Genomic DNA, 25684 nt, shown 5'->3' with positions numbered 1-25684 from the left:
AGTCTGAGATGCTATTGAAAGATACAAGTAGAAATATCAAGTAGGCAGCTGAGTATAAAGTTGGCTATATAAATATTTGAGTAATTATCTTACAGGAATAACTGAAGCCCAAACAAAGTGTAAGTTATTCATGTAGGAAGAATACAGCATGAAAAGAGAAGAGTGACTATGATTGAGACTTGAGGATCTTCTAAATTTAAATAGCCATGTGGAGGAAAAGGAATCTCCAAAAAAAGACTAAGAAACTAGAGAAGGAGAGAAAAAAAAAAAAACAAAAACAAGCATGTGTTGGTGCTGTGAATAAAGACAAGTCATTATAAAAAGATACAAGTGAGCAACAATACCAAATACCATTGAGATCCAAGAAAGAAGTCTAAAAATATAAGTGCTGAATTGTATACATGATAGGCATCAGGGATCTTGTCAAAATGACTTTCAATAGAGCAACTGAGGTTCGATGCCCAACTGAAACGGATTGAGAAGAAAGTAAGAAGTCAGAAATGATGACAAATGTATGTTAATGTTAGTCTCTAATTACTCTCAAGGAGAGTAATGTTTAAGAACTGAAGGAGTTGTTGAAATGATATTGTAAAGGATCCAGTTAATAAAATTAAAGAAAGAGTAAGGATAATGGAAAGTATACCTAAGTATGTCTAAGAGGACTGAATAAGAGGATCTAAAACATTGGTGAAAGGATTGGCCTTACAGTAAGAGAAATATTCCCTCTCGTGTATTAGTGGATGCATTAATTTATAGTTTTTAGTAGTGTATGTATTTGGTAGTGATGAACTCAAGACGTCTCATTTAAGGACTTCACTTTCTCAGCAACATGTCAATCATATGAGCTGAGAATAAAGTAGGAGATTTGACAATGGTGGCATTGGTTTGAAGTTATTAATGGAAGAACCAGTGGCATAGTACCTTTGGAAGATACAAGAAGTGTAGAGGATTCATTTTAAGTTGATGATCACAAATCTATACTATGTTGAATATACCTTGTTTGATCACCTTTGGCAAAATGCTTAGAAGTTTGGAGGCAAGTATGAAGAAAGTAGATAGACATGTGTTTACAGGTTGTGGTTGCAATGAAAAATCACAGAATGAAGGAAATTAACACTTTTGCCAAAAAAAAAAAATTAAGATTAAAAAACATGAACCATAAACTGGTTATGAGAAAGCAAGAAGGGAGAAGAAAGATGAATTGTTAAAAAAAGAGTTCTTAGGAGATGAGTTTGAAGAATTGTTGCAATATGCTTGAATTAGTGACTATTTGGGTCTACCACATACTTTCCTGCTGATGACAAGATTTAAACTCTACTGTATGAGCCCAAGGAGGCTGTGCAATGGAGAAAGTAGTCAGTGGAGAACAAGTGATAACTACGGAATCTCCTCAATTCCTGCAGTGACAACTATCACTATTACTGTCAAATCGGTATATGACTCTGGCTACACATACAGGTTTACTAAATTTTATTTTTTCCAGCAAGTTTATCATTATTTGTTTAAAGAGTAATCCAAGTCTATGCCCCAACCACTAATGATGAAGAAGTTGAAGCTGAACAGTTTTATGAAGATGTACAAAACCTTCTAAAACTAACACCAAAAAAAGATGTCCTTTTCCTCATAGGGGATTAGAATTCAAAAGTAGGACGTCAAAGATACCTGGAGTAATAGGCAAGTTTGGCCTTGGAGTACAAAATGAAGCAGGGCAAAGGTTAACAGAGTTTTGCCAAGAGAACACACTGGTCATAGCAAACAACCTCTTTCAGCAACACAAGAGATTACTGTATATGTGGATGTCACCAGATGGTCAACAGTGAAATCAGATTGATTATATTCTTTGCAGCCAAAGATGGAGAAGCTCTATACAGTCAGCAAAAATTAGACCAGAGGCTGACTGGCTCTGATCATGAATACCTTATTGAAAAATTCAGCCTTAAGTAGAAGAAAGTAGGAAAAACCACTAGACCATTCAGGTATGACCTGAATCAAATCCTTTATGATTATACAGTGGAAGGAACAAACAGATTCAAGGGTTTAGATCAGATAGAGTGCCTGAAGAACTGTGGACAGAGGTTTGTAATATTATATAGTAGATGATGACTAAAACCATTCCCAAGAAAGAGAAATGCAAGAAGGAAAATTGGTTGTCTGAGTAGGCCTTATAAATAGCTGAGAAAAGAAGAGAAGCTAAAGGCAAAAGAGGAAAGCAAAGATATACCCAACTGAGTGCAGGGCTCCAGAGAACAGCAGGGAGAGATAAGAAAGCCTTCTTAAGTGATCAATGCAGAGAAATAGAGGAAAACAATAGAATGGTAAAGACTAGAGATCTCTTCAAGAAAATTAGAGATACTAAGGGAACATTTCATGCAAAGATGGGCACAATAAAGGAGATAAATGTTATGAAGATGCAGAAGATATTAAGAAGAGGTGGCAAGAATACACAGAAGAACTATACAAAAAAGATCATATTGACCCAGATAACCACAGTGGTGTGATCACTCACCTAGAGCCAGACCTCCTGGAGTGCAAAGTCAAGTAGGCCTTAGGAAGCATCACTATGACCCAAGCTAGTGGAGGTGATGGAATTCCAGCTAAGCTACTTAAAATTCTAAAAGGTGAGGTTGTAAAAGTATTGCATTCAATATGCCAGCAAATTTGGAAAACTCAGCAGTGGCCACAGGACTGGAAAAGGTTGGTTTTCATTCCAATCCCAAAGAAAGTCAATGCCAAAGATTGTTCAGACTACCATATAGTTGTGCTCATTTCACATGCTAGCAAAATAATGCTCAAAATCCTTCAAGCTAGGCTTCAACATTATGTGAACTGAGAAGCTCCAGATACACAAACTGGATTTAGAAAAGGCAGAAGAACCTGAGAGCAAATGGTCAACATCTGCTGAATCATAAAAAAAGCAAGGGCATTCCAAAAAGACATCTATTTCTCCTTCATTGACTGCACTAAATCCTCTGACTGTCAGATCAGATCAGGTCAGTCGATCAGTCATGTCTAACTCTTTGCCACCCCTGGACTGCAGAACACCAGGCTTCCCTGTCCATCACCAACTCCTGGAGCTCACTCAAACTCATCTCCATCGTGTCGATGATGCCATCCAACGATCTCACCCTCTGTCATCTCCTAGACTCCCGCCTTCAATCTTTCCCAGCATCAGGGTCTTTTCCAGTGAGTCAGTTCTTTGCATCAGGTGGCCAAAGTATTGGAGTTTCAGCTTCAACATCAATCCTTCCAATGAATATTCAGGACTGATCTCCTTTAGGATTGACTGGTTGGATCTCGTTGCATTCCAAGGGTTTCTCAAGAGTCTTCTCCAACACCACAGTTCAAAAGCATCAGTTCTTTGGCACTCAGCTTTCTTTATAATCCAATTCTCACGTTCATACATAAGTGTGGATCACAACAAACTGGAAAATTTTTAAAGAGATGGGAATCCCCAACCACCTTACCTGCCTCCTAAAAAATCTGTGTGTAGGTCAAGAAGCAACAATTAGAACCTGACATGGAACAAGAAACTGATTCAAAATTGGGAAAGGAGTACATCTAACCTGTATATTGTCACTCTGCTTATTTAGCTTCTTTGCAGAGTGAATCATGAAAAATGCTGGGCTGGATGACTTACAAACTGGAATCCACTTTGCTGGCAGAAACTTCAACAACTTCAGGTATGCAGACGATACCACTCTAATGACAGAGAGTGAAGAGAAACTAAAGAGCCTGTTGATGAGGGTGAAATAAGAGAGTGAAAAAGCTGGCTTAAAACCGAACATTCAAAATAACGAATATCAAGACATCTGGTCCCATCACTTCATGGTGAAATAGTGACACTTTATTTTCTTGAGCTCCAAAATCACTGCAGACTGTGACTACAGCCACGAAGTTAAGACACTTGCTCATTGGAAGAAAAGCTTTGACAAACCTAGACAGCTTGTTAAAAAGCAGAGACATCACTTTGCTGACAAAGTTCCTTATAGTCAAAGCTATGGTTTTCCCAGTAGTCATGTGCAGATGTGAGAGCTGGACCATAAAGAAGACTGAGCACCAGAGAATTGATGCTTTCTAATTGTCAGGCTGGAGAAGATTCTTGAGGGTTGCTTGTACAGCACAGAGATCAAACAAGTCAATTCTAAAGGAAATCAACCCTGACTATTCATTGGAAGGACTGATGCTGAAGCTGAAGCTCTAATGTTTTGGCCATCTGATACAAAGAGCCAATTCATTGGAAAAGACCCTGATGCTGGAAAAGATTGAGGGCAAAAGGAGAAGGGGGTGCAGAGAATGAGATGGTTGGATGGCATCACCAACTCAGTGGACATGAGTTTGAGCAAACTCAGTGAGATAGTGAAGGACAGGGAAGCCTTTTGTGCTGGAGTTCATGGGGTTGCCAAGAGTCAGATATGACTTAGCAACTGAAAAACAACATTATACAAACGACACCCTCTTGGAAAGCAGACATGACTGAATTTTGCTTTTGTCACTATTTATCTGTGTGTGATCTTGGAAAAGCCATGTTTTCCTCATCTTTGGAGTCAATCCATAAAGAGCATTGAGTTGTAGGACCTTTCTAGGCTAGAGCACTGTGATTCTTTTGAAGCAGTATGATTTCCCATTACCTCAAGAGATTTCTTGCAATACATTAAGCTCAGTATAACAAAAATGAAATAGTTTTTCTTTAAAGAGTCAAAACTTCAGAATCAACTTTATTTTCTTCATCTTCTTGAACTATATTCAATTAGTTATTGATTGTCAAGCTCTATCTATTTTCACTTTACAGATCTTCTCGTATCTTTACCACTCTTACCCTAACCAAGAGATCCTAGCATGTCAGATTATTATTCCCTAATTCCTGGACTACTGAGTTGAAAACAAATTTATTTTCTTGAATTCAGTGTCTGTTTTTATAACCACCATTCTCAGTCTTCTTAAAGAATAAGATAAGGTCCAATCTTCTTAAAACAATGTTTTGATCCTTTTATTCCATACTCAAAAATGTTGAGCTTGCATTTTCTTTGGGCTAATTTTGGAAAACACCTTAATAATTAAGGTCTTACATCATCCAATACAATCAACAATGTGATCATTTTTTCTTTGAATTTTAGTAGTAGCTTTTACTAACTTTATTTAAATAAAAAGATAAATATACCAACAAAATGCTCCCTCTCAGTGAAGCTACACTGACCATTATATTTCTAATTGAACCCACTGCCCCCATTCCCTGCTTAAATTTTCTCCAAAGCACTGAGTACCATCTAACATATTCAATATTTTGCATGTTTATTCTTTTTATATTCTCTATTTCCATTCTCTATCTTTGGTTTATAAATTACCTACAGGTAAGAATTTTTGACTGTTTTGTTACTCTGTCCCCAATGTTTTTTCAGTGTTGGGCACATAGTAGATGCTTGTCAAATTTTTGTTAAGTAAATGAATGAGTAAATGAAGCATTTTTAACTAAATTATGAATTATTTTGTTAAATCTAGTACAATGCTTTCTATAACAAAGTGGTAACATAAAATTTTATATTTAAAAAAGATCTTGATTATTTTGAAAGTAATCATAATCCTTATACACATTGTTTCTCTGAACAGTTTTCTTCTTTTGGCCAATGTTCAACATATCTAGTTCAGGTTTATGATGATCCTTGATTTCCAAGTGTTGATTTTTTTTTTTTTTAAGTATAGTTGCTTCACAGTGTTAGTTTCTGCTGTACAATAAGTGAATCGGCTATAAGTAGACATACATCCCCTCCCTGTTGCGTCTCCCTCCCACTCCACCCCCATCTCACCCCCTAGGTCATCACCGAGCACCAAGCTGAGCTTCTAGAGCAGGTTCTCACTAGCTTTCTCTTTTACACGTGGTAATTTATATACGTCAATCCTAAGCTCCCAGTTTGTCTCACCCTCCCCTTCCCCCTGTGTCTGCATGTCCATTCTCCACATCTGCGTCTATATTCTTACTCTGGAATAGGTTTATCTGTACCATTTTTCTAAGCCAAGTGTTTTTATTGATGTTGATTTGAGAACTTGTTGGATTAACTTTATGGGGAGTGTAATAGGATGAGAACTTGACCTGCTAAGGTTAGTTTGTAACTTACAGATGCATTCTTCATATAGGCCAAGAAAACTTTAACATAGTAAAATTGGGAAGGCATAAGCAACTGAGTAGAAGGCGTGTTATTCATGATGATGCTTTGTTTTACTAAAGAACAATTGGTTAACTAAGATAAAGTAATTTCTTTTTTTTTTACATTTTCAATTTTATCTATAATAAAGGACCAAGTTTTCATGATTGACTCCAAGTGTGAATCTGGAAAAGGACGCTGCTCTTTCAACCCCAATGTGAACACAGTGTCTGTTATGATCAGTAAGTGGAAAATAAAAGGGGAGGTTTAAAAAAGGAAATTAAAGAAAATAAATACATTATACCATATGTCCATTTTGAATAGTTGTGTGGATGATAGTACATGAGTAAAATAATAGAAAGCGAGTTGTGGGAAATTCTAATTTCTTATTTCCAAGAATATTCATGAGTAAATGATAGCCGTGTGTTTTTTCATCTAATATGACTACTGTCATTCATAGAGTAAGTCAACCATTTGAAAAGTGTATCTATGTATACATATGTTAATAAATATTGTATGCATACATATATCAATATATATTAGGAAGTAAATTTCAGTGTAGTTGTTATTTTGTATATTCTGTTTTTCTGATGTTTTAGTTATCTTTTACAAACAATTAAAACTGGTATTTCTTCCATGTGAAGAAATAGCAAAGTGCATATGTTAGCCAAGTACATTCTCTATGAAATGTCTAAAAGTTCTCATACAAAAAAACAGGTACTAGTAAAGTCACTTTTTTATTTCCTCATATTTTGTAAATTATATCAGTTAAGAATCAGGCCCAATTGCTCCCTGCCACACACATAAACAAATCGATGTACTTGAGTCGCAGTCATCAGTGCCTATCTATAGCTCACTTGAAAGACATTCTAGAATATGTCTTAAGACATTATAAGATGTAATTAGGACACTTCTGGAATACGTCTGACTTAACATTAGTTAACTATAAGACAAATCTTAAATTTCAGTATGCCAATTATATAGTAAAAACTTTTTCCTTTTTGTTTCTCTATGTTTTGCCAGTGGTAAAATCTCATCATTTAACAAAAGAACAGGTGGGAAAATAATTATTGTGTTCAACAGACTTTGCTTTGATTCATTTTAAAAGGCAATTCATCTTTCTTTCTCAGATCTGGAAACTAAATTAAGATAAGTACTCCAGCATTGACTAAAATGTGAACTTGGAAATTATCCAGTAAATTATTTCCATGTAGTCATTCAGAATGGTCAGGGAGGAAATGAAAGTGTATCATTAGAACAAAAAATTAGAAAGCATTGAAACTACAGGATATATAATTAAGTCCGATGCAGAGTATTTTCAAATAAGTTTCTAAATATTATTTAATAGAAGCAATGTCTCAGAAAGTATTTGCCTTTAGAAACTATGATTTGTATAGTTCTAGATAAATATAAAACGGAGAAGGCAATGGCACCCCACTCCAGTACTCTTGCCTGGAAAATCCCATGGATGGAGGAGCCTGGTAGGCCGCAGTCCATGGGCTCTGTAGGAGTCGGACGCGACTGAGCGACTTCACTTTCACTTTTCACTTTCATGCATTGGAGAAGGAAATGGCAACCCACTCCAGTGTTCTTGCCTGGAGAATCCCAGGGACGGCAGAGCCTGGTGGGTTGCCCTCTCTGGGGTCGCACAGAGTCGGACACGACTGAAGAGACTTACCAGCAGCAGCAGCAGATAAATATAAAAAGTTTTCACTTATTTCAAGTTAAATGCTATGAATTTCTAAACTTAGAAATTCAACATTATTGTTAACACTGATACTAGAATTTTATCTTCTCAAGTATTATTTAGGACAAAAAAGAGTTAAAACAAGGCATTATAAATTTTTCTGTTAAACTATGATAAGTCATGTAATAGTTTTGCCCCTTAAAGAGTTGGATTCATTTACAAAATGAAGATAATAATTAGTCTTCATTTTTCAAAGACCTGAGGCTTTGATTCCTAGGCTCATGTTCTTGTACTATACTTTTTAATATTTTGATTAACAAGATTTTTACTATCAAAGAAAATCATTAAACAATTTGCTTAACTTAGCTGAAACTAAAAAGAGCATGAAATTTTATAACCTTGTATTTATCATTTTATTTATTCCATTGATTATCTCTGTAATATTATCTCCAATATTGTGCATTTCATTTGTGTAGCCATCTCACTTTGCCATTTGATGTTTTACCATTTCTGTTCAATTGCAATCCACTATATAACTTGGTTAAAATATTAAAGTGCCAAGAAATGTTGAGAATTAGAAGAATTTCAAATTTCACAATATAGCACGGCATCTGGCCCAACGCGCTAGTGTTCTTTTGCTATTTTTAGTAATTGTTGTAGCACATCGAAGTCAGATGACATCTCTTATTAAGGAACCTATCCAAAACCTCTTGAGATATTTTTTAGTCAGTGGAAGTACAACTGGAAATCAAAGTATTTTTGGATTAAAGTTTAAAAGGAGCAAGTAAAAAAATTTTCCACTCTTAAAATTATTTCCAAAGTGATGTTAATTAACTATTTAATAAAGCAGAAACTTTATTATTTTAACTTGCTGTTAAACTTACTGAGAATTTATGACAGGAAATGAAGCCAATTAACCATCTAACTCTTTTTAAATAATCTTATTTTCGTTTCTTTATTTTTAATTGGAGGAAAATTGCTTTACAATGTTGTTTTGGTTTCCGCCATACAACACAGATCAGCCATCTAATTCTTTTGTAATGTTTATTGTTTAGTCACTTAGTCATGTCCGACTCTTTTGTGACCCCATTGATTGTAATCCTTGAGGCTCCTCTGTCAATGGGATTTCCCACACAAGAATGCTGCTGTAGGTTGCCACTTCCTTTTCCAGGAAATCTTCCCAACCCAGGGATCAAACCCAATTCTCCTGTATTGGCAGGTAGATTCTTTACCTCTGAGCCACCAAGGAAGCCCTTTGTTTAAGACAAAGCTAAAAGAGTGGTATGCAGTAGGATTAGAATCAGTCCTCTCCACAATAAACCATCCTCTGAGTGTCCTTTTTTTTTTCTTCCTGTAAACAGATATGAGATTATAATTCAGAGCTGTGCTAATAAATCTATTGAATATCAGAAATGTATAATCTACTCTTTGGGGGCATAATTGGATATAACAAAGCACAAAGTTATCTCAATTTAACAATCATTGTATCTACAGAATACTTGCATAGATGCTACACAAATGTTCACAAAATTGTAAAGAAACCTAATTGCTCAAAATCCTTTCATACACCTTTTTTTCGTTGTCTCCCTATAATCTGTTCCCATGGACTTCAGCTCTCTACTAGGAAGCAAAAAGGCAGCACAATGCCTGACTTACCCACTTGCTAACTGGTAGGGGTCCAGTCTGTGACCTGGTGAGCACATACTGAAAACATTCCATTCTTCATTCTATCCTAATCCAACTGGTATTGCTTATTACTAAACAGTGAGCTTAGAATGCTTTAAAATGTTTCAGTTCTGTCAAAATGACCACAATCTGAAGTGGCCAGGGGAGTAATTCTAGAACATCAGATGCTTGGTAGGTCAGTGGGCCAGACCTGATAAACTTTATTATTTTTTCAACTTAACTATTGTTTTGTACAAAAAAGTCACACATACCAATTTGATATTTACTCTCCTTATTAGACTAAAAATTAATGTCAGTCAGTTAACAAAGAAACAAAATGTCAAATGTTATGCACATACAGATTAGGATATCTTATTTTTGTCAATAAAAATGATAAATTAATTCAATCTTAAAATATCTCTTTTCTTGTCTTTAAATTTTATTTTATATGAGTTAATGTGTTAAGCTGTAGATGGCTTATTAAAATTGTATTATATTATTAACATAATGTTAATATGTTATGTGTCACAATTGATAAAGTAGCACTTTGTTTACCTTATAGAAACCTTCTAGCATCAAAGAACAAAACATATACTTTTAATCATGAAATTGTGTAATCATAGAGTTTTTAATATACAGCAAGAATTATCTGATCATAATCCAGTTCCCATAGAAGATTGAGATTCAGGGTGCTAAATGATTTATCCCTGATTTCCAGTTTGTTAATTCCTGCCAGAATTGGAAATCAAGTTTTCTGATTCTTAGAGTATGTTTTTACTTATTAAACAAGTAATCAGTAAGTCATTTCTTTTTTTTATTTATGTATTATTTCTGCCATTACTGATACACACTATATGAACATAGGTATTTAGTGTAGCTAAGTCAGGCAGAGGAATTCATCTCTATATAGGAAACGTTGTTTTGGTCATTATATATGAGACCAGATTAAACTTTATCCAGTTTTTTTTATTTGGTGGACAATGGAAAGCAATTAGTAACTTAAACACTCTGTAATATATGTCATGATCTAATAAGTAGATTTTTAAAATACCCTTTAAAACATTTGATTTGCTTTTAATTTTGTTGACATTTGCTTTTTCATAGATGAAGAGCTTTTCTCTGGAATGTATATAGATTTCATGGGGACAGATGCAGCTATTTTTCGAAGTTTAACCAAGAGGAATGCAGTCAGAACTGATCAACACAATTCTAAATGGCTAAGTGGTAAATAACACTTTATTCATTTTTTGAGAATCAGACTTTAAACTACTTTGTTTAATTTCATAATGAAAATTACATTAAAATTGTTAAAAAATTATGAGTGACAACAGTTTTGTACTCTGTGATTTTAAATATTTAGGCTAAATATATGAATGAAATGATCCAGGTTTCACATTGTAACACTTTATTAACAATTATAGAATTATCGTAGGATATATTAATAATAAAATGACAGTGATATTCATCATATGTACCTATAGACAAGAATCTTCTCCAGTTGTTTAATTGTAACATATTACAATGAAGTGTCATTTATTCATTTGGTCTGCTTTTATATTTTAATGCCAAATCTAAATTTTTTCCTAAATTTATGACAGATATAATGAGTAGGGCTTATTTAGAAGCTCTTCCTAATTGTTTTATGCTTAGATTCTAAAGCTATAAAAGTAGTATATACTATTTTTCTCACAAATTAACCAATAATTTGTGGAAACCATAAGTATGATAATTTTATTATATTCAGTATTCAGATGTTTCTAATTTGAGGGTCACATGGAATTCACATGATGAAAAGTGCTCATTTGACTTTAATGAACAGTTCCAAAAAGTTGCTATTGTTTAGAAGAGGAAGAAACTGCTAAGATCTTTGCCGTTTCACCCTGGGGATAGTTTAAACTGACCTTAAATTTGGCAATTCACTCAACCTTGCACAGTTAAGCATGAATCACTATAGTTGAGCATCCTATTCCACTCTTAGACCAGCATAAGAAGGCATTGATTGTCCATTTACTTCTTCAAATTTTTCCTCCAGTACATCTGGAAGTAGAGTATTCTAAAGGTCGTTTTGTTCTTGAAATAAGGAATCCTTCTATGCTTTCAAATGACTGCATTTTTTGTCTTGAAAAGTTTCTCCTTCATTTCCTATGCTGTATTTTAAGAAAAATGTGTTTTTCAGATCTTGGACTCTGAACTCTTCATTCTGCTCTGTGAATTTGAATTTATATGCACTAGATTGAAAGCCACACATTTAAAAACAAACTTTTTTTTTCTGTGAAATGGCTATCAGATCCCATGGGAAATGGCTGGTAGAAAACTTCAATTTTTTAAAACTCATCAAGGCACGAATTTTGCAATTACTGTACTTTCAGAATGTATTGCAAACAGAGGAAAATAGTTTAAGCTATAATATTATAGCTGTACTTTGTGGCACTTGACATTCCAAATGCAGTATGTTTAGGGAATATAATTAATTGCTTTTAGATTTTTTGCCTGTGAATGTTGAATTGTTCCTTTATACCAAAGATGGAGAAAGCACGTGTCTGTGGTCTACATGGATGGAGAGTAGAAGGGTTTTCATCATGACTATATATATCATCTTTGTATTTTTTTCTAGAACCTATGTTTGTGGATGCACATGTCATACCAGATGGGACTGATCCAAATGATGCTAAGGTGTATTTCTTCTTCAAAGAGAAACTGACTGACAATAGCAGAAGTACAAAACAGATTCATTCCATGATTGCTAGAATATGTCCTGTAAGTATTAAAGTTGTTCTAATTTGAAGAGTAAGAAATTAATATTTCATAAACACATTTTCTTTTTCCAAAAGTTTATCTTCCTATTTTTATTATCTACTATTACCAATTAATAAAATCTTAAAAGGATACATTTAGACTTAATGTTTTTTCACATTAGTCATATGAGATAAGCATACTATTTCAGTAAAAAATCAATCCAAGGAAATAGCTTGGCCATGGTTTTATAAAAATTATTAGTTTTTATTAATTTTGCTTTTGCATTTAATGTATTAATATTTTAAAAAATTGCTAAATTGTATACTATAGAAAGAAATAGAGCAGTTCTTCTGAATACAGCAAAACAACAGTAAAAGACAAATATTGAGGAATTGTCTACAATAGTGAACTTAAGAAATGCTTAATTAAAATACAGTTCTAATTACAAACTGTGATCAAAATGTTCTTGTTAATCAACAGTAAGAATACATGTTGTTGCTGTTGTTTAGTTGCTAAGTCATGTCCAACTCTTTTGCAACCCAATGGACTATAGCTAGGCTCCTCTGTAACTGGAATTTCCCAGGCAAGAATATGGGAGTGGGTAGCCATTCCCTTCTCCAGGGGATCTAACCCCACCCAGGGATCAAACCCTCGTCTCCTGCATTGGAGGACAGGTTCTTTACCACTGAGACATCTGGGGAGCCCGCAACCCAAAAAAAACTCATGATGTCTTCTCACATAGGAGTATTAAAGGCTTGTCCTGATGTATTTATGATTAGCATCTTTTGTACACAAGCATTTCTTAAAGCATTTGATGTTTAAAGTAGTATAATTTAAAGTGCTGCAATATTCCACTGATTGTGGAGCTCATCTCCTTTTCAGTCATCTGGAACAAGGCGGTAAGACCACCTGCTGACGTAAAAGGTTTCAGGGTGTACAGAAAAAAAATATTATCAATAGAGACTATTTGTGAATGATCCAAATACCATTTTCTCTGCCCTAACCAGAGAAATATGCATATAAATCATCTGATTTGAAATACTAAGAATTAAATAATAATGCAAAGAAATGAAGGCAGGAAAATAGAAGTAATGGGAACTACTTGGCATAAGTATAAACCCCTCTCCTGACCACTGTAGAATCAGCCAGATTCTCTGTATACATTAATTTATGTTTGTGTTGAAGACAGTGAGATATTTAGAAAGCTTTGAGGTATATGTGTTTATTCAATTCATTTTGATACATTTTCAGTTGAACTGAAAATAGAAGAATAACAGTATAACTATTTTTTAAAACTTACTATATATCAACTTGGAGAAGGCAATGGTACCCCACTCCAGTACTCTTGCCTGGAAAATCCCATGGATGGAGGAGCCTGGTAGGCTGCAGTCCATGAGGTCGCTGAGGGTCGGACATGACTGAGCGACTTCACTTTCACTTTTCACTTTCATGCATTGGAGAAGGAACTGGCAACCCACTCCAGTGTTCTTGCCTGGAGAATCCCAGTGACGGGGGAGCCTGGTGGGCTGCCGTCTATGGGGTCGCACAGAGTTGGACACGACTGAAGCGACTTAGCAGCAGCAGCAGCAGCAGCATATAACAACTATTCCTCTTTATTGACATGCAGATTTGGTTAACATTTTCATCCTTCAGGTGATAACAAATCCCCAAATAATAAGAATCCAATGTAAATTTTAAATACATTTCAGTGTCTATTTAAGCAGTCTGAAATATGTTTTCAAAATGATTTCAGAATGACACAGGTGGACTGCGCAGCCTTGTCAACAAGTGGACAACTTTCTTAAAAGCGAGGCTGGTGTGCTCGGTAACCGATGAAGATGGCCCAGAGACACACTTTGATGAATTAGGTACGTAAATGTGAGATTTAAAATGGTTTTGAAAGAGAGTTTGTACAGTTTACAATTCTGAATTAATGATCTGGGTACTACTCATGAATCTCCTGAAGTAGTTTTTAAATCTTTCTTACCCCTAAGTGCACTGCTGAAACATATAGTTCATTGAATCCACCATGATATATAGATCAGTGTGTTCTGTATGTGTGTTTGTATATGTTTCATAGAGACCGACAGAGAGAAGTACTTGTATAATTTATATATAAGTAATAATATGCTTGTGCTTTTTTAAAATGGTTGTGTATTTCATACATGTTTGAATTCTGATATTCTGGTATACCTGTGGCGGATTCATTTTGATATTTGGCAAAACTAATACAATTATGTAAAGTTTAAAAATAAAATAAAAATAAAAAAATAAAATCCTTTTGCATGAGAATATAGCTATACATTTTTACTACAGTTAATGAATAGAATTAAAGGTTAGAGAAGTGTCAGAGTGGAAATTAGACTTATTCTCCAGTTTTAGTTCTTCTTAGTGACACTGGGACTAAATATTCTTAGTGTGTGCGACATGAGAAGGGTTATACATTCCAAGTCAAATAAGGACAATCTGATTCCTTTCTACCAAGGAACAGTTCTCTTCTTAACCAGAATAAGTTGGTACATATCATAGTATCATGTTGACCAAGTTATGTTTAGAAATGATTTTTATTTTGCTTTAATTCATTAATGTATAAAATGGTCGATGAGGTAAGTAATAAAAAGGTGTTACAATATGATTCTGTTGTTGTTTAGTCACTAAATCAAGTCCAACTCTTTGCTCCTTCATGGACTGCAGCACACCAGGCTTCTCTGCCCTCCACTATCTCCCCGAGTTTGCTCAAATTCATGTGCAAATATGGTTCTAGCAGTTACAACAACTGAAATAGACATTTGGTCTCCTGAAAAGCCATTATGTGGATCATAGAAACACAAATTTCTACTTCAGTTTTTCTAGAAAAAAGGTTTTAAGTACGATTTTGTGTTATAACCTAGTCACTATTTCCCCCAGAATTCTTTACCAGTATTGTATGTTTATGTTTCACTGACTTGGAATGTTTCAGTTTCTCCTTATTTTAGGGGGAGCTACAGTGCCAACCTTTGTTCACATATAGAGAGACTAGTGGTTATCACTTTATTACTTAAGATATCCTAACTTTATTGTGAATAAAAATACATCTTTCTTTGTATTGGTCAGCAAGAATGTTATTTGCAAAAAGGTCCCTAAATCCAGATATTTCTTGTATTTATAACAATTGGTTATTATTGAGATTTGCTATCAGAAATCTACTCCCAGATTCTGTCATTTGTTGCACCTGCACCTCACCATCTGTAATTTTCCTTTTGCCTCCATATAGTTTAAAATGATTATAGCAATTTTGACTGAAAGACAAAAGATCTTACTTTATAAAGTCATTGTGAAAAACTTTTCTTCCATGTTCAAATTCTAACCCTAGGTTAAAAAGAAATTGAGATTTGTAATACTTTTTGAATTAAAAAAGTAGTATTTTATCATTAAAGGATATTTAGAAATTTCAGGAAAAAAAGAAGAAAGATAAAAATTTCTGTAGGTTTGTCAACCAGAAATACTCACTGGTCATCTTCTTGTATTTTGATGTATAGTTTAAAGGTTTACATGGTTCTAGCTCATATTAAATACTGTTATGTCTCTTCTACTTAATATTATTTTATTAACATGTTTCCATAAGGTAATAGTCCTCAAAAATTCTTTTTGTATTTATTCAAAAAACTAAAATCATGGCATTCAGTCCCATCCCTTCATGGCAAATAGATGGGGAAACAATGGAAATGGTGACAGACTTTATTTTCTTGGGCTCCAAAATCACTGCAGATGGTGATTGCAGCCATGAAATTAGAAGATGCTTGCTCCTTGGAAGAAAAGCTATGACCAACCTAGACAGCATATTAAAAAGCAGAAACATTACTTTGCCCACAAAGGTCCATCTAGTCAAACCTGTGGTTTTTCCAGTAGTCATATATGGATGTGAGAGTTGGACTATGAAGAAAGCTGAGCACTGAAGAATTAATGCTTTTGAACTGTGGTGTTGGGGAAGACTCTTGAGAGTCCCTTGGACAGCAAGAACATCAAACCAGTCAATCCTGAAGGAAATCAATCCTGAATATTCACTGGAAGGATGGATGCTGAAGCTGAAACTCCAATACTTCAGCCACCTGATGTGACGGACTGACTCCTTAGAAAAGACCCTGATGCTGGGAAAGATTGAAGGCAGGAGGAGAAGGGGACAACAGAGGATGAGATGGATGAGATTGTTGGATGGCATCACTGACTCAATGAACATGAATTTGAGTAAGCTCTGGGAGTTGGTGATGGACAGGGAAGCCTGGCGTGCTGCAGTCCATGGGATTGCAAAAGTCGGACACGACTGAGTGACTGAACTGAATATTTTATTTATTTTACCAAGTGCTTATCTTTTAGTTCCTGTCAAATTATAATAATGCTGCAGGAATATCTTTCTGAATAATACTTTTCATAGTTGAAATTGTTCTCTTAGGGTAAATTTTTTAAATATTTGGAAACTTTAAAAAATTATTTTTCCCTCTTACAGAGGATGTGTTTCTGCTGGAAATGGATAACCCAAGGACAACGCTAGTGTATGGCATTTTTACAACATCAAGGTAATTATTAAACAAATAAATTTTAGGAGTTAAACAATAACCTTTATTGAGTAATAGTAATTATAAAAACATTCTTTCAACTCTTTAATTTTATGTAGAACTTAGGAGGCAACCCTCTCATTTTATTAATTTTGTTTAATTACTAAATGTATTTAAGTGGAACTCACACTTTCAAAATAGTTTTGTATGGAGTATTTGTAGTAATTATATAATTTTTTCCTCAAAGAAAGGAAGATATGAGCTACAATGCAGAGATAATGTATATAAGTTACATTGTTTTAAGGAAATAACTTGAAGACTCATGATCCAAATAGAACTTGGCATTTCAATTTTAATTTTTATTTCAGGAGCAATCTAAAGTGTGGACTATCAACACACTGAAACAGTTTTCATCTTCCATGTGACAGTATTTCATATTTTTGAAAATAGCTTGTTTTCTAATATATCAGAAATACCAATCTCAGTTATCACAGACTTCAAGACTGTCCAGCATATGCTCATCCTTTCCTGTATGTTTTCCTGTGTACTGTTTTATGCCAGAAATATTAACCAGCATTCAGTACCATACTCCATTTGTCTTATGACCAATTTAGAATGTACTTTTCCTTAGACAATCAACCACAAAATGAAAATCTAAACATTTTACTGTTCTTCTCTAGTGGAGGAAACATGGTATAATTTTCAACTTTGATGAACCATTCAAAGTAAAATTGATTATAAATCATATTTAATTTGCCGTATAAGATATCTAAAAACATGTCCTTTGGGGTGAGTTTAAAAGGGAAAAAAAAATTAACAGGAAAAAAAATTCTTGATTTAAATCCCCAAGAATTAACAAAGCAAAATAACTAAATTCTTAGGAAAAAAAAAAAATTTGAATCAAAAAAGTTATTTCCCAACACCAATAACTAACGGGGGAAAATTTTAATTGTCATTTCTGACAATTGATGCTAACGATTAATAATATATCTTGGTTCTTTCAATGGGCACATAAGTTTCCCATTAGGCATCTAATTTAAGAAAAACATGTGAGTCAGAAAAATGTTGGTTTCAGTCCATCTGCCCAATGACAATGGAAATAGTTTTCAGTAAGGATACAAATAAATTTTCTGAGTTTTTCTGACTTAGGGTCATTTAATGAAACTTTTTTGACCCCTGTTGTTTTCTTCTGTAACTAATAGGGAACATTTACAACAATTTCTCCAACTACCACTTAGGACATTATAAGAGCACTTTTACATTAAAATAATCTTATGACAAGGAGATAGAGTGTTCCCTTATCAGTAAGATTTATTTTGTGAGTTAAATTATGATAGGCTGTATCAATAGTGACAGAATTCAAATCATATTTTTTAATAAATCCTCAATTCTTTTTTTGGTGCCAAGACAAACCACTTAGAAATTATTTTGATTTGTTCTATATTTTGGGCCAGATTCATTGAGTACTTTTTTATAACTTAATGTCTACTACATTCATAGATGACTATAAATAAATGTCTTAATGCTTTTTATATCAATGGCTATTTCAAAAGTTTTTTTGCTTAACTTGTGTAGCGTAACATTCAACTTTTTATCATTGATTTTGCCATTTATTTTTAAGTTGTATTTACATTTATTTATCTATTTATTAATTAATTATTTTTTTACTATTAAAGTTTTTTTTTTTTTTTTTAAATTTTACATAATTGTATTAGTTAACTATTTATTTTACATTGCAATTGGGCTTTCCCGGTGGCTCAGTGGTAAAGAATCTACCTGCAAAATGGGAGACTAAGGAGACATGGGCTCAATTCCTGGGTTGGAAGATCCCCTGGAGGGAAGAAATGGCAACCCACTCCAATATTCTTGCTTGGAGAACCCTATGGACAGAAGAGCCTGGTGGGCTATGGTGCATGGGGTCACAAGGAAGCAGACGCTACTGAAGCCACTGAGCACGCATAGTTGGTTGACAATGTTGTGATGATTTCAGGCACACAACATTATGACCAATACAATCACTTTTAAATTTAGGAAATAGTAAAATTAATATTTTTCTGTTTTCTTTTTTTTTTCAGCTCAGTTTTTAAAGGATCAGCAGTATGTGTGTATCATTTCTCTGATATACAGACTGTGTTTAATGGGCCTTTTGCACACAAAGAAGGGCCCAATCATCAGCTGATTTCCTACCAGGGGAGAATTCCGTATCCTCGCCCTGGAACTGTAAGTATCCAGCAAATTTTTTTTGTTACTTTACTTTTTAAAAAGATATAGCTTATTGAGAAATGAATATCATGTTGATGTTAATTAAATACAAACATAGACCTACTGGTATAATGTTTCACTGGATGAGTTCTTATACTTGGGATTTTACAAATATGCATGTTATAGAATTCTATACAATTTTTTCCTAAATGCTCTTGATATTAATAATAAAATCTCATTTATATTTTAAGACAGCTGGATATGTTAGATAGGGAAGAGATATTTTCCTAATTTTAATGGCATAGAAACCATAGCTTGGAAAATGGTAACATTTTGGAGGCGGTCTACTAATTTGAATTCAAGTTGCTTTTCTCAATTTTTCTTATATTAAGAAATCTCATCTATTTTAATAAAATTATCCTCATGTGAGAATTAATTTAGTAATCAATCTGCAAAGCTATTTCAATTTTAGGAATATATTTAGTTAAAAATTATGTATTGTATATTTCTCAAGGAAATAAAATGGTATTTGTGAGCAAATAATGACAATGAAAGTGAGGTTATAATTCAAATAAAAAGTTTTGAGTTATTCAAATATAACCATGTCTTGAAGCATTGTTCTATTAAGGGGTAGACTGAAAACTACCTTTTCCAGCTCAAGGTACAGGCAGATTGGAACTGAGTTTTTCCAGGACATTGGTCATAGTCTTACTGTGTGTGTGTGTGTGTGTGTGTGTGTCTGTGTACACGCACATGCATGTGGTAAGTCATGTCTGACTCTGTGATCCCACGGACTGCAGTCCACCGGACTCCTCTGGCCATGGAATTCTTCAGGCAAGAATACTGATGTGGGTTGCCGTTTCCTTCTCCAGGGGATCCACCTGGGAAGACCATGGTGGCTCAGACAGTAAAGAATCTGCCTGCAATGCAGGAGATGTAGTTTCAATCCCTGGGTCCGGAAGATCCCCTGGAGAAGGGAATGGCTACCCTCTCCAGCATTCTTGCCTGGAGAATTCCATGGACAGAGGAGCCTCATGGACTACAGTCCATGGGGTTTCAAAGAGGCAGACATGACTGAGGAACTAACACAGTCTTACTAATTTTTTTTAATTTGAATTATAATACTGCTGTGTTGCAGACTAGAATATTGACTGGTTTCTGTCTCTGTAAAATGTTGTACATCACTCTCACTGAGAGGAGATGTTACACAATTGACCATCAAGAGGAATATAATTCTCTTATATTCTTGTATTTCATAAAATAAGTTTATATTTATAAAATGGGTTGGATACAAGTAAAGAATGATTTTATTTTAAAAAATCAAAGGAAAGTTATTAAAATAATATTTACTTGAACAAAATACTTTTCATTCTTATTTAAATATGAAATTCCCTTTGTTAGTATGCTTTCAGACATTTGTCACTTATAAGTTTTACTTACTACTGATTCACTTTATTTTTGTATTATTATTAGATTTTATTTGCAATATAATATTTATTTCTTTGTTTTCTAATCATGTTCAATTATACTGCTGTCAATTTTTTGACAAGAAAAATAATGTGCTAATAAGCCTTTAAAGAAGGCTTATTTGTTTATTATTTGTTTATTATTTGTTTATTCAAAATTAAAAGAGCTCAGGTTTGGTTCCCTGGCTAGGAAGCTCAAATGTGTATTACTAACTTCTAATTAACTTTGGAAAGACTCAAAATTGCTACTTATCCATGAAAGTACTTTGTTTTAAAAAGCTAGTTAACCATAACTGGCAAAAAAATCTTACCATAGAATGTATAGTCTCCTTTTAAATGATCTCTCTTTGATGCTTATAGCTCAACAGAAGATGGAAGAAACATTTAACTATTTGGTATCACACAAGGAAAAGAAATCAAGAGCCATATCCATCTTAGGTATTAGAGTATATTAGATAAGAAACAGGTGGTTGGTGGTTTATAAACGTCTCTAAGTCATGTCCGACTCTTGCGACCCTATGGACTGTAGCCTGCCAGGCTCCTCTGTCCATGGGATTCTCCAGGCCAGAATACTGGAGTGGGTTGCCATTTCCTTCTCCAGGGGATCTTCCCAACCCAGGAATTGAACCCAGTCTCCCGCACTGCAGGCAGATTCTTTACCAACTGAGCGAATTATATAAAAGAAGGGGAAGCTGAATAACTTTCAAAATCCATCATGACTCAAGGCTCGCATTATTTCATTGACTGTAGTTCATGTATTTTTAAATTATTCACTGATAATGTGTCCAAAGATATGTCATATTTTTGAGAATGACTTGCTATTTGAATTGGATCGTCACTGTTTCATCTTAAGTCAGAAAATTCAGAGATGGCTGTGATTGGATTTGTTTTCATCAGTTATTCTATTGAACAAAATACATGTGGGATTAATACAGGAGCAATTGATTTGTAAACTGAATAAAATTCCATTTTCTCCCATAAATCCTTAAGATAAACACCTCAGATACACATAAAGGAGAGCCATGCCAAGTAAATAATGGTTTGAGTCAGCTTGTACCTGACTGACAAGAAGAGATTGCATTCACCTCATCTCAGTCAAAGGGATCACAGTGGCAATTTGAAATCAGTCATGGATGGAATCCTACATCATGAAAACTGATGATGTTACTAATTAGGATTTTTTTTTCCCCTGAAGAAAACCACCCACCTTGGTCCCACAGTGCCTCATAAGACTCTTCACCCAATGGCAGCTCAAAAAGACTCTGAGAATGACAGTGAGGAAAACATTCATGTCAAACTTTTATTGTACATAAAACGTGAGAGAAGATAATTCCTTTTAGTAAAGCAAGTAAACCACTGCCAGATTAGAAAATTCTGCTAACAGTCCCACTTTGCATTATTTCTGAGCTCCTAAGCATAAGCATTTTTCCTTTTCCAAAGCAGTGTGAAATAAGCCAGGGCTTAGTGACACATCTGGAGCAGACTCCGTGAAAAAAGGGAGTGAGTTGTCAGTGCTTGAGACATATTTCTATAATGTGGTTGCTTACATCTGGTGTTGAGATCACAGAAGCTCCTTTAAAAAAAAAAATGTTGTCAGATGAGTGATCCTTAGAGAATAAAAAAGGCTGGGTGGAGGAATAACCTCTGGAACTCCTCCTGGAAAAGCATACCTTCCTGAAGATTCAGTCCCTCCACCCTTTACTGAGCAAAACACCATGAAGTCAGCTCTCTGACTCAGAGCAGTCTGCATATGTCTCTTTCCTAGGTTTTTAAGGTTTAATATCCATTCATGTAGCCAGAAGACTCACAGCCAAGTGACCCAAAACATTCCTTTTTCTCTAGGGTTAAGAATGTTGCCTCTGAAGTCCTCCCAGTGTAAGATCAACTACGATCTTCATACTTTAATTCCCTATGTAGTCCAGTTGCTGGGTCAACCTCATAACTGTATGACTGGATTCTTAAAGAAATGACACTAGCAGAAATCTGATACCCTCATTCTAATGTTCCCTGTAGGTGTTTCTTGTAAAGCAGGGTTGATAGCTGCGTTAGCAAACTGTCCCAACCAGTAAGCCCAAGTCAGTAGGAAGAAGCCTGCCAATTGTGTCATAATGTTTTTCCATAAGTAATACAAGTTTGTGGAAGAAACAGGACACCTTTGGTATGTTTCAAAGGGCAGCCAAAGACTGCAGATTCTCTCTGTGGCTGAGCTAACATATAACATTATTCTGATGCAGCGTGTATAAGCTTCTGTAGAAGACTGTGACTGTGTTTGCTTACCCCGTACTGTTAAAGCAGAACCTCATGAAAATGATCAGTTTTATCCATTCATCTGCTGATGGACATCTAGGTTGCTTCCATGTCCTGGCTATTATAAACAGTGCTGCGATGAACATTGGGGTACACGTGTCTCTTCCCTTTCTGGTTTCCTCAGTGTGTATGCCCAGCAGTGCAATTGCTGGATCATAAGGCAGTTCTATTTCCAGTTTTTTAAGGAATCTCCACACTGTTCTCCATAGTGGCTGTACTAGTTTGCATTCCCACCAACAGTGTAAGAGGGTTCCCTTTTCTCCACACCCTCTCCAGCATTTATTGCTTGTAGACTTTTGCATCGCAGCCATTCTGACTGGTGTGAAATGGTACCTCATAGTGGTTTTGATTTGCATTTCTCTGATAATGAGTGATATTGAGCATCTTTTCATGTGTTTGTTAGCCATCTGTATGTCTTCTTTGGAGAAATGTCTATTTAGTTCTTTGGCCCATTTTTTGATTGGGTCATTTATTTTTCTGGAGTTGAGCTGTAGGAGTTGCTTATGTATTTTTGAGATTAGTTGTTTGTCAGTTGCTTCATTTGCTATTATTTTCTCCCATTCTGAAGGCTGTCTTTTCACCTTGCTAATAGTTTCCTTTGTTGTGCAGAAGCTTTTAAGGTTAATTAGGTCCCATTTGTTTATTTTTGCTTTTATTTCCAATATTCTTGGAGGTGGGTCATAGAGGATCCTGCTCTGATGTATGTCAGGGAGTGTTTTGCCTATGTTCTCCTCTAGGAGTTTTATAGTTTCTGGTCTTACATCTTTAATCCATTTTGAGTTTATTTTTGTGTATGGTGTTAGAAAGTGTTCTAGTTTCATTCTTTTACAAGTGGTTGACCAGTTTTCCCAGCACCACTTGTTAAAGAGATTGTCTTTAATCCATTGTATGTTCTGGCCTCCTTTGTCAAAGATAAGGTGTCCATATGTGCGTGGATTTATCTCTGGGCTTTCTATTTTGTTCCATTGATCTATATTTCTGTCTTTGTGCCAGTACCATACTGTCTTGATGACTGTGGCTTTGTAGTAGAGCCTGAAGTCAGGTAGGTTGATTCCTCCAGTTCCATTCTTCTTTCTCAACATAGCTTTGGCTATTCGAGGTTTTTTGTATTTCCATACAAATCGTGAAATTATTTGTTCTAGCTCTGTGAAGAATACCTTTGGTAGCTTGATAGGATTGCATTGAATCTATAAATTGCTTTGGGTAGTATACTCATTTTCACTATATTGATTCTTCCAATCCATGAACATGGTATATTTCTCCATCTATTAGTGTCCTCTTTGATTTCTTTCACCAGTGTTTTATAGTTTTCTATATATAGGTCTTTAGTTTCTTTAGGTAGATATATTCCTAAATATTTTATTCTTTCCGTTGCAATGGTGAATGGAATTGTTTCCTTAATTTCTCTTTCTGTTTTCTCATTATTAGTGTATAGGAATGCAAGGGATTTCTGTGTATTGATTTTGTATCCTGCAACTTTACTATAATCATTGATTAGTTCTAGTAATTTTCTGGTGGAGTCTTTAGGGTTTTCTATGTAGAGGATCATGTCATCTGCAAATAGTGAGAGTTTTACTTCTTCTTTTCCAATTTGGATTCCTTTTATTTCTTTTTCTGCTCTGATTGCTGTGGCCAGAACTTCCAAAACTATGTTGAATAGTAATGGTGAAAGTGGGCACCCTTGTCTTGTTCCTGACTTTGGGGGAAATGCTTTCAATTTTTCACCATTGAGGATAATGTTTGCTGTGGGTTTGTCATATATAGCTTTTATTATGTTGAGGTATGTTCCTTCTATTCCTGCTTTCTGGAGAGTTTTTATCATAAATGGATGTTGAATTTTGTCAAAGGCTTTCTCTGCATCTATTGAGATAATCATATGGCTTTTATTTTTCAATTTGTTAATGTGGTATATTACATTGATTGATTTGCGGATATTGAAGAACGCTTGCATCCCTGGGATAAAGCCCACTTGGTCATGGTGTATGATCTTTTTAATGTGTTGTTGGATTCTGATTGCTAGAATTTTGTTAAGGATTTTTGCATCTATGTTCATCAGTGATATTGGCCTGTAGTTTTCTTTTTTTGTGAGATCTTTGTCAGGTTTTGGTATTAGGGTGATGGTGGCCTCATAGAATGAGTTTGGAAGTTTACCTTCCTCTGCAATTTTCTGGAAGAGTTTGAGTAGGATAGGTGTTAGCTCTTCTCTAAATTTTTGGTAGAATTCAGCTATACACAATGGAGTATTACTCAGCCATTAAAAAGAATACATTTGAATCAGTTCTAATGAGGTGGATGAAACTGGAGCCTATTATACAGAGTGAAGTAAGCCAGAAAGAAAAACACCAATACAGTATACTAATGCATATATATGGAATTTGGAAAGATGGTAACAATAACCCTGTGTACGAGACAGCAAAAGAGACACTGATGTATAGAACAGTCTTATGGACTCTGTGGGAGAGGGAGAGGGTGGGAAGATTTGGGAGAATGGCATTGAAACATGTATAATATCATGTATGAAACGAGTCGCCAGTCCACGTTTGATGAACGATACTGGATGCTTAGGGCTGGTGCACTGGGACGACCCAGAGGGAGGGTTTGGGGAGGGAGGAGGGAGGAGGGTTCAGGATGGGGAACACATGTATACCTGTGGCAGATTCATTTCAATATTTGGCAAAACTAATACAATATTGTAAAGTTTAAAAAAAAAAAAAAAAGATCAGTTTTAACATCTGTTTATAAGCGGACCAGAACCATCTGCTTCATTCACTGTGCTTTGACTAGGTATACAACCTGGTGCAGCAAAAGAACACAGAAAATGTATGATCTACATAGTTAATAGAAGAAAAAGAGAAACTTTTTTGCTGATACTTTTGTCAATTGTGTGCATCTTCTGGTGGTTTTTACAGTAGAAGCATTTCAGTTCCTCATAGACATTTTAAAACATTGTTA

At 34.7% G+C, this 25684-nt stretch overlaps 1 protein-coding gene across 1 annotated transcript in view; it reads left to right on the top strand.

Annotated features, from left to right (window-relative positions):
* Nucleotides 1-25684, top strand: part of SEMA3C (semaphorin 3C) — a 208044-nt gene that overhangs the window by 123773 nt on the left and 58587 nt on the right. The window contains exons 6-11 of the mRNA XM_027539810.1: nt 6289-6379; nt 10594-10713; nt 12104-12246; nt 13979-14093; nt 16709-16778; nt 18833-18977. Coding sequence (XP_027395611.1) covers nt 6289-6379; nt 10594-10713; nt 12104-12246; nt 13979-14093; nt 16709-16778; nt 18833-18977 — 684 coding nt within the window. The remainder of the gene's footprint in view (nt 1-6288; nt 6380-10593; nt 10714-12103; nt 12247-13978; nt 14094-16708; nt 16779-18832; nt 18978-25684) is intronic.

This window comes from Bos indicus x Bos taurus, chromosome 4 (assembly GCF_003369695.1).
Source record: "Bos indicus x Bos taurus breed Angus x Brahman F1 hybrid chromosome 4, Bos_hybrid_MaternalHap_v2.0, whole genome shotgun sequence".
Taxonomy (NCBI): domain Eukaryota; kingdom Metazoa; phylum Chordata; class Mammalia; order Artiodactyla; family Bovidae; genus Bos; species Bos indicus x Bos taurus.
The sequence above is the reverse complement of the archived record's forward strand: the minus strand, read 5'-3'. Positions and strand labels throughout refer to the sequence as shown.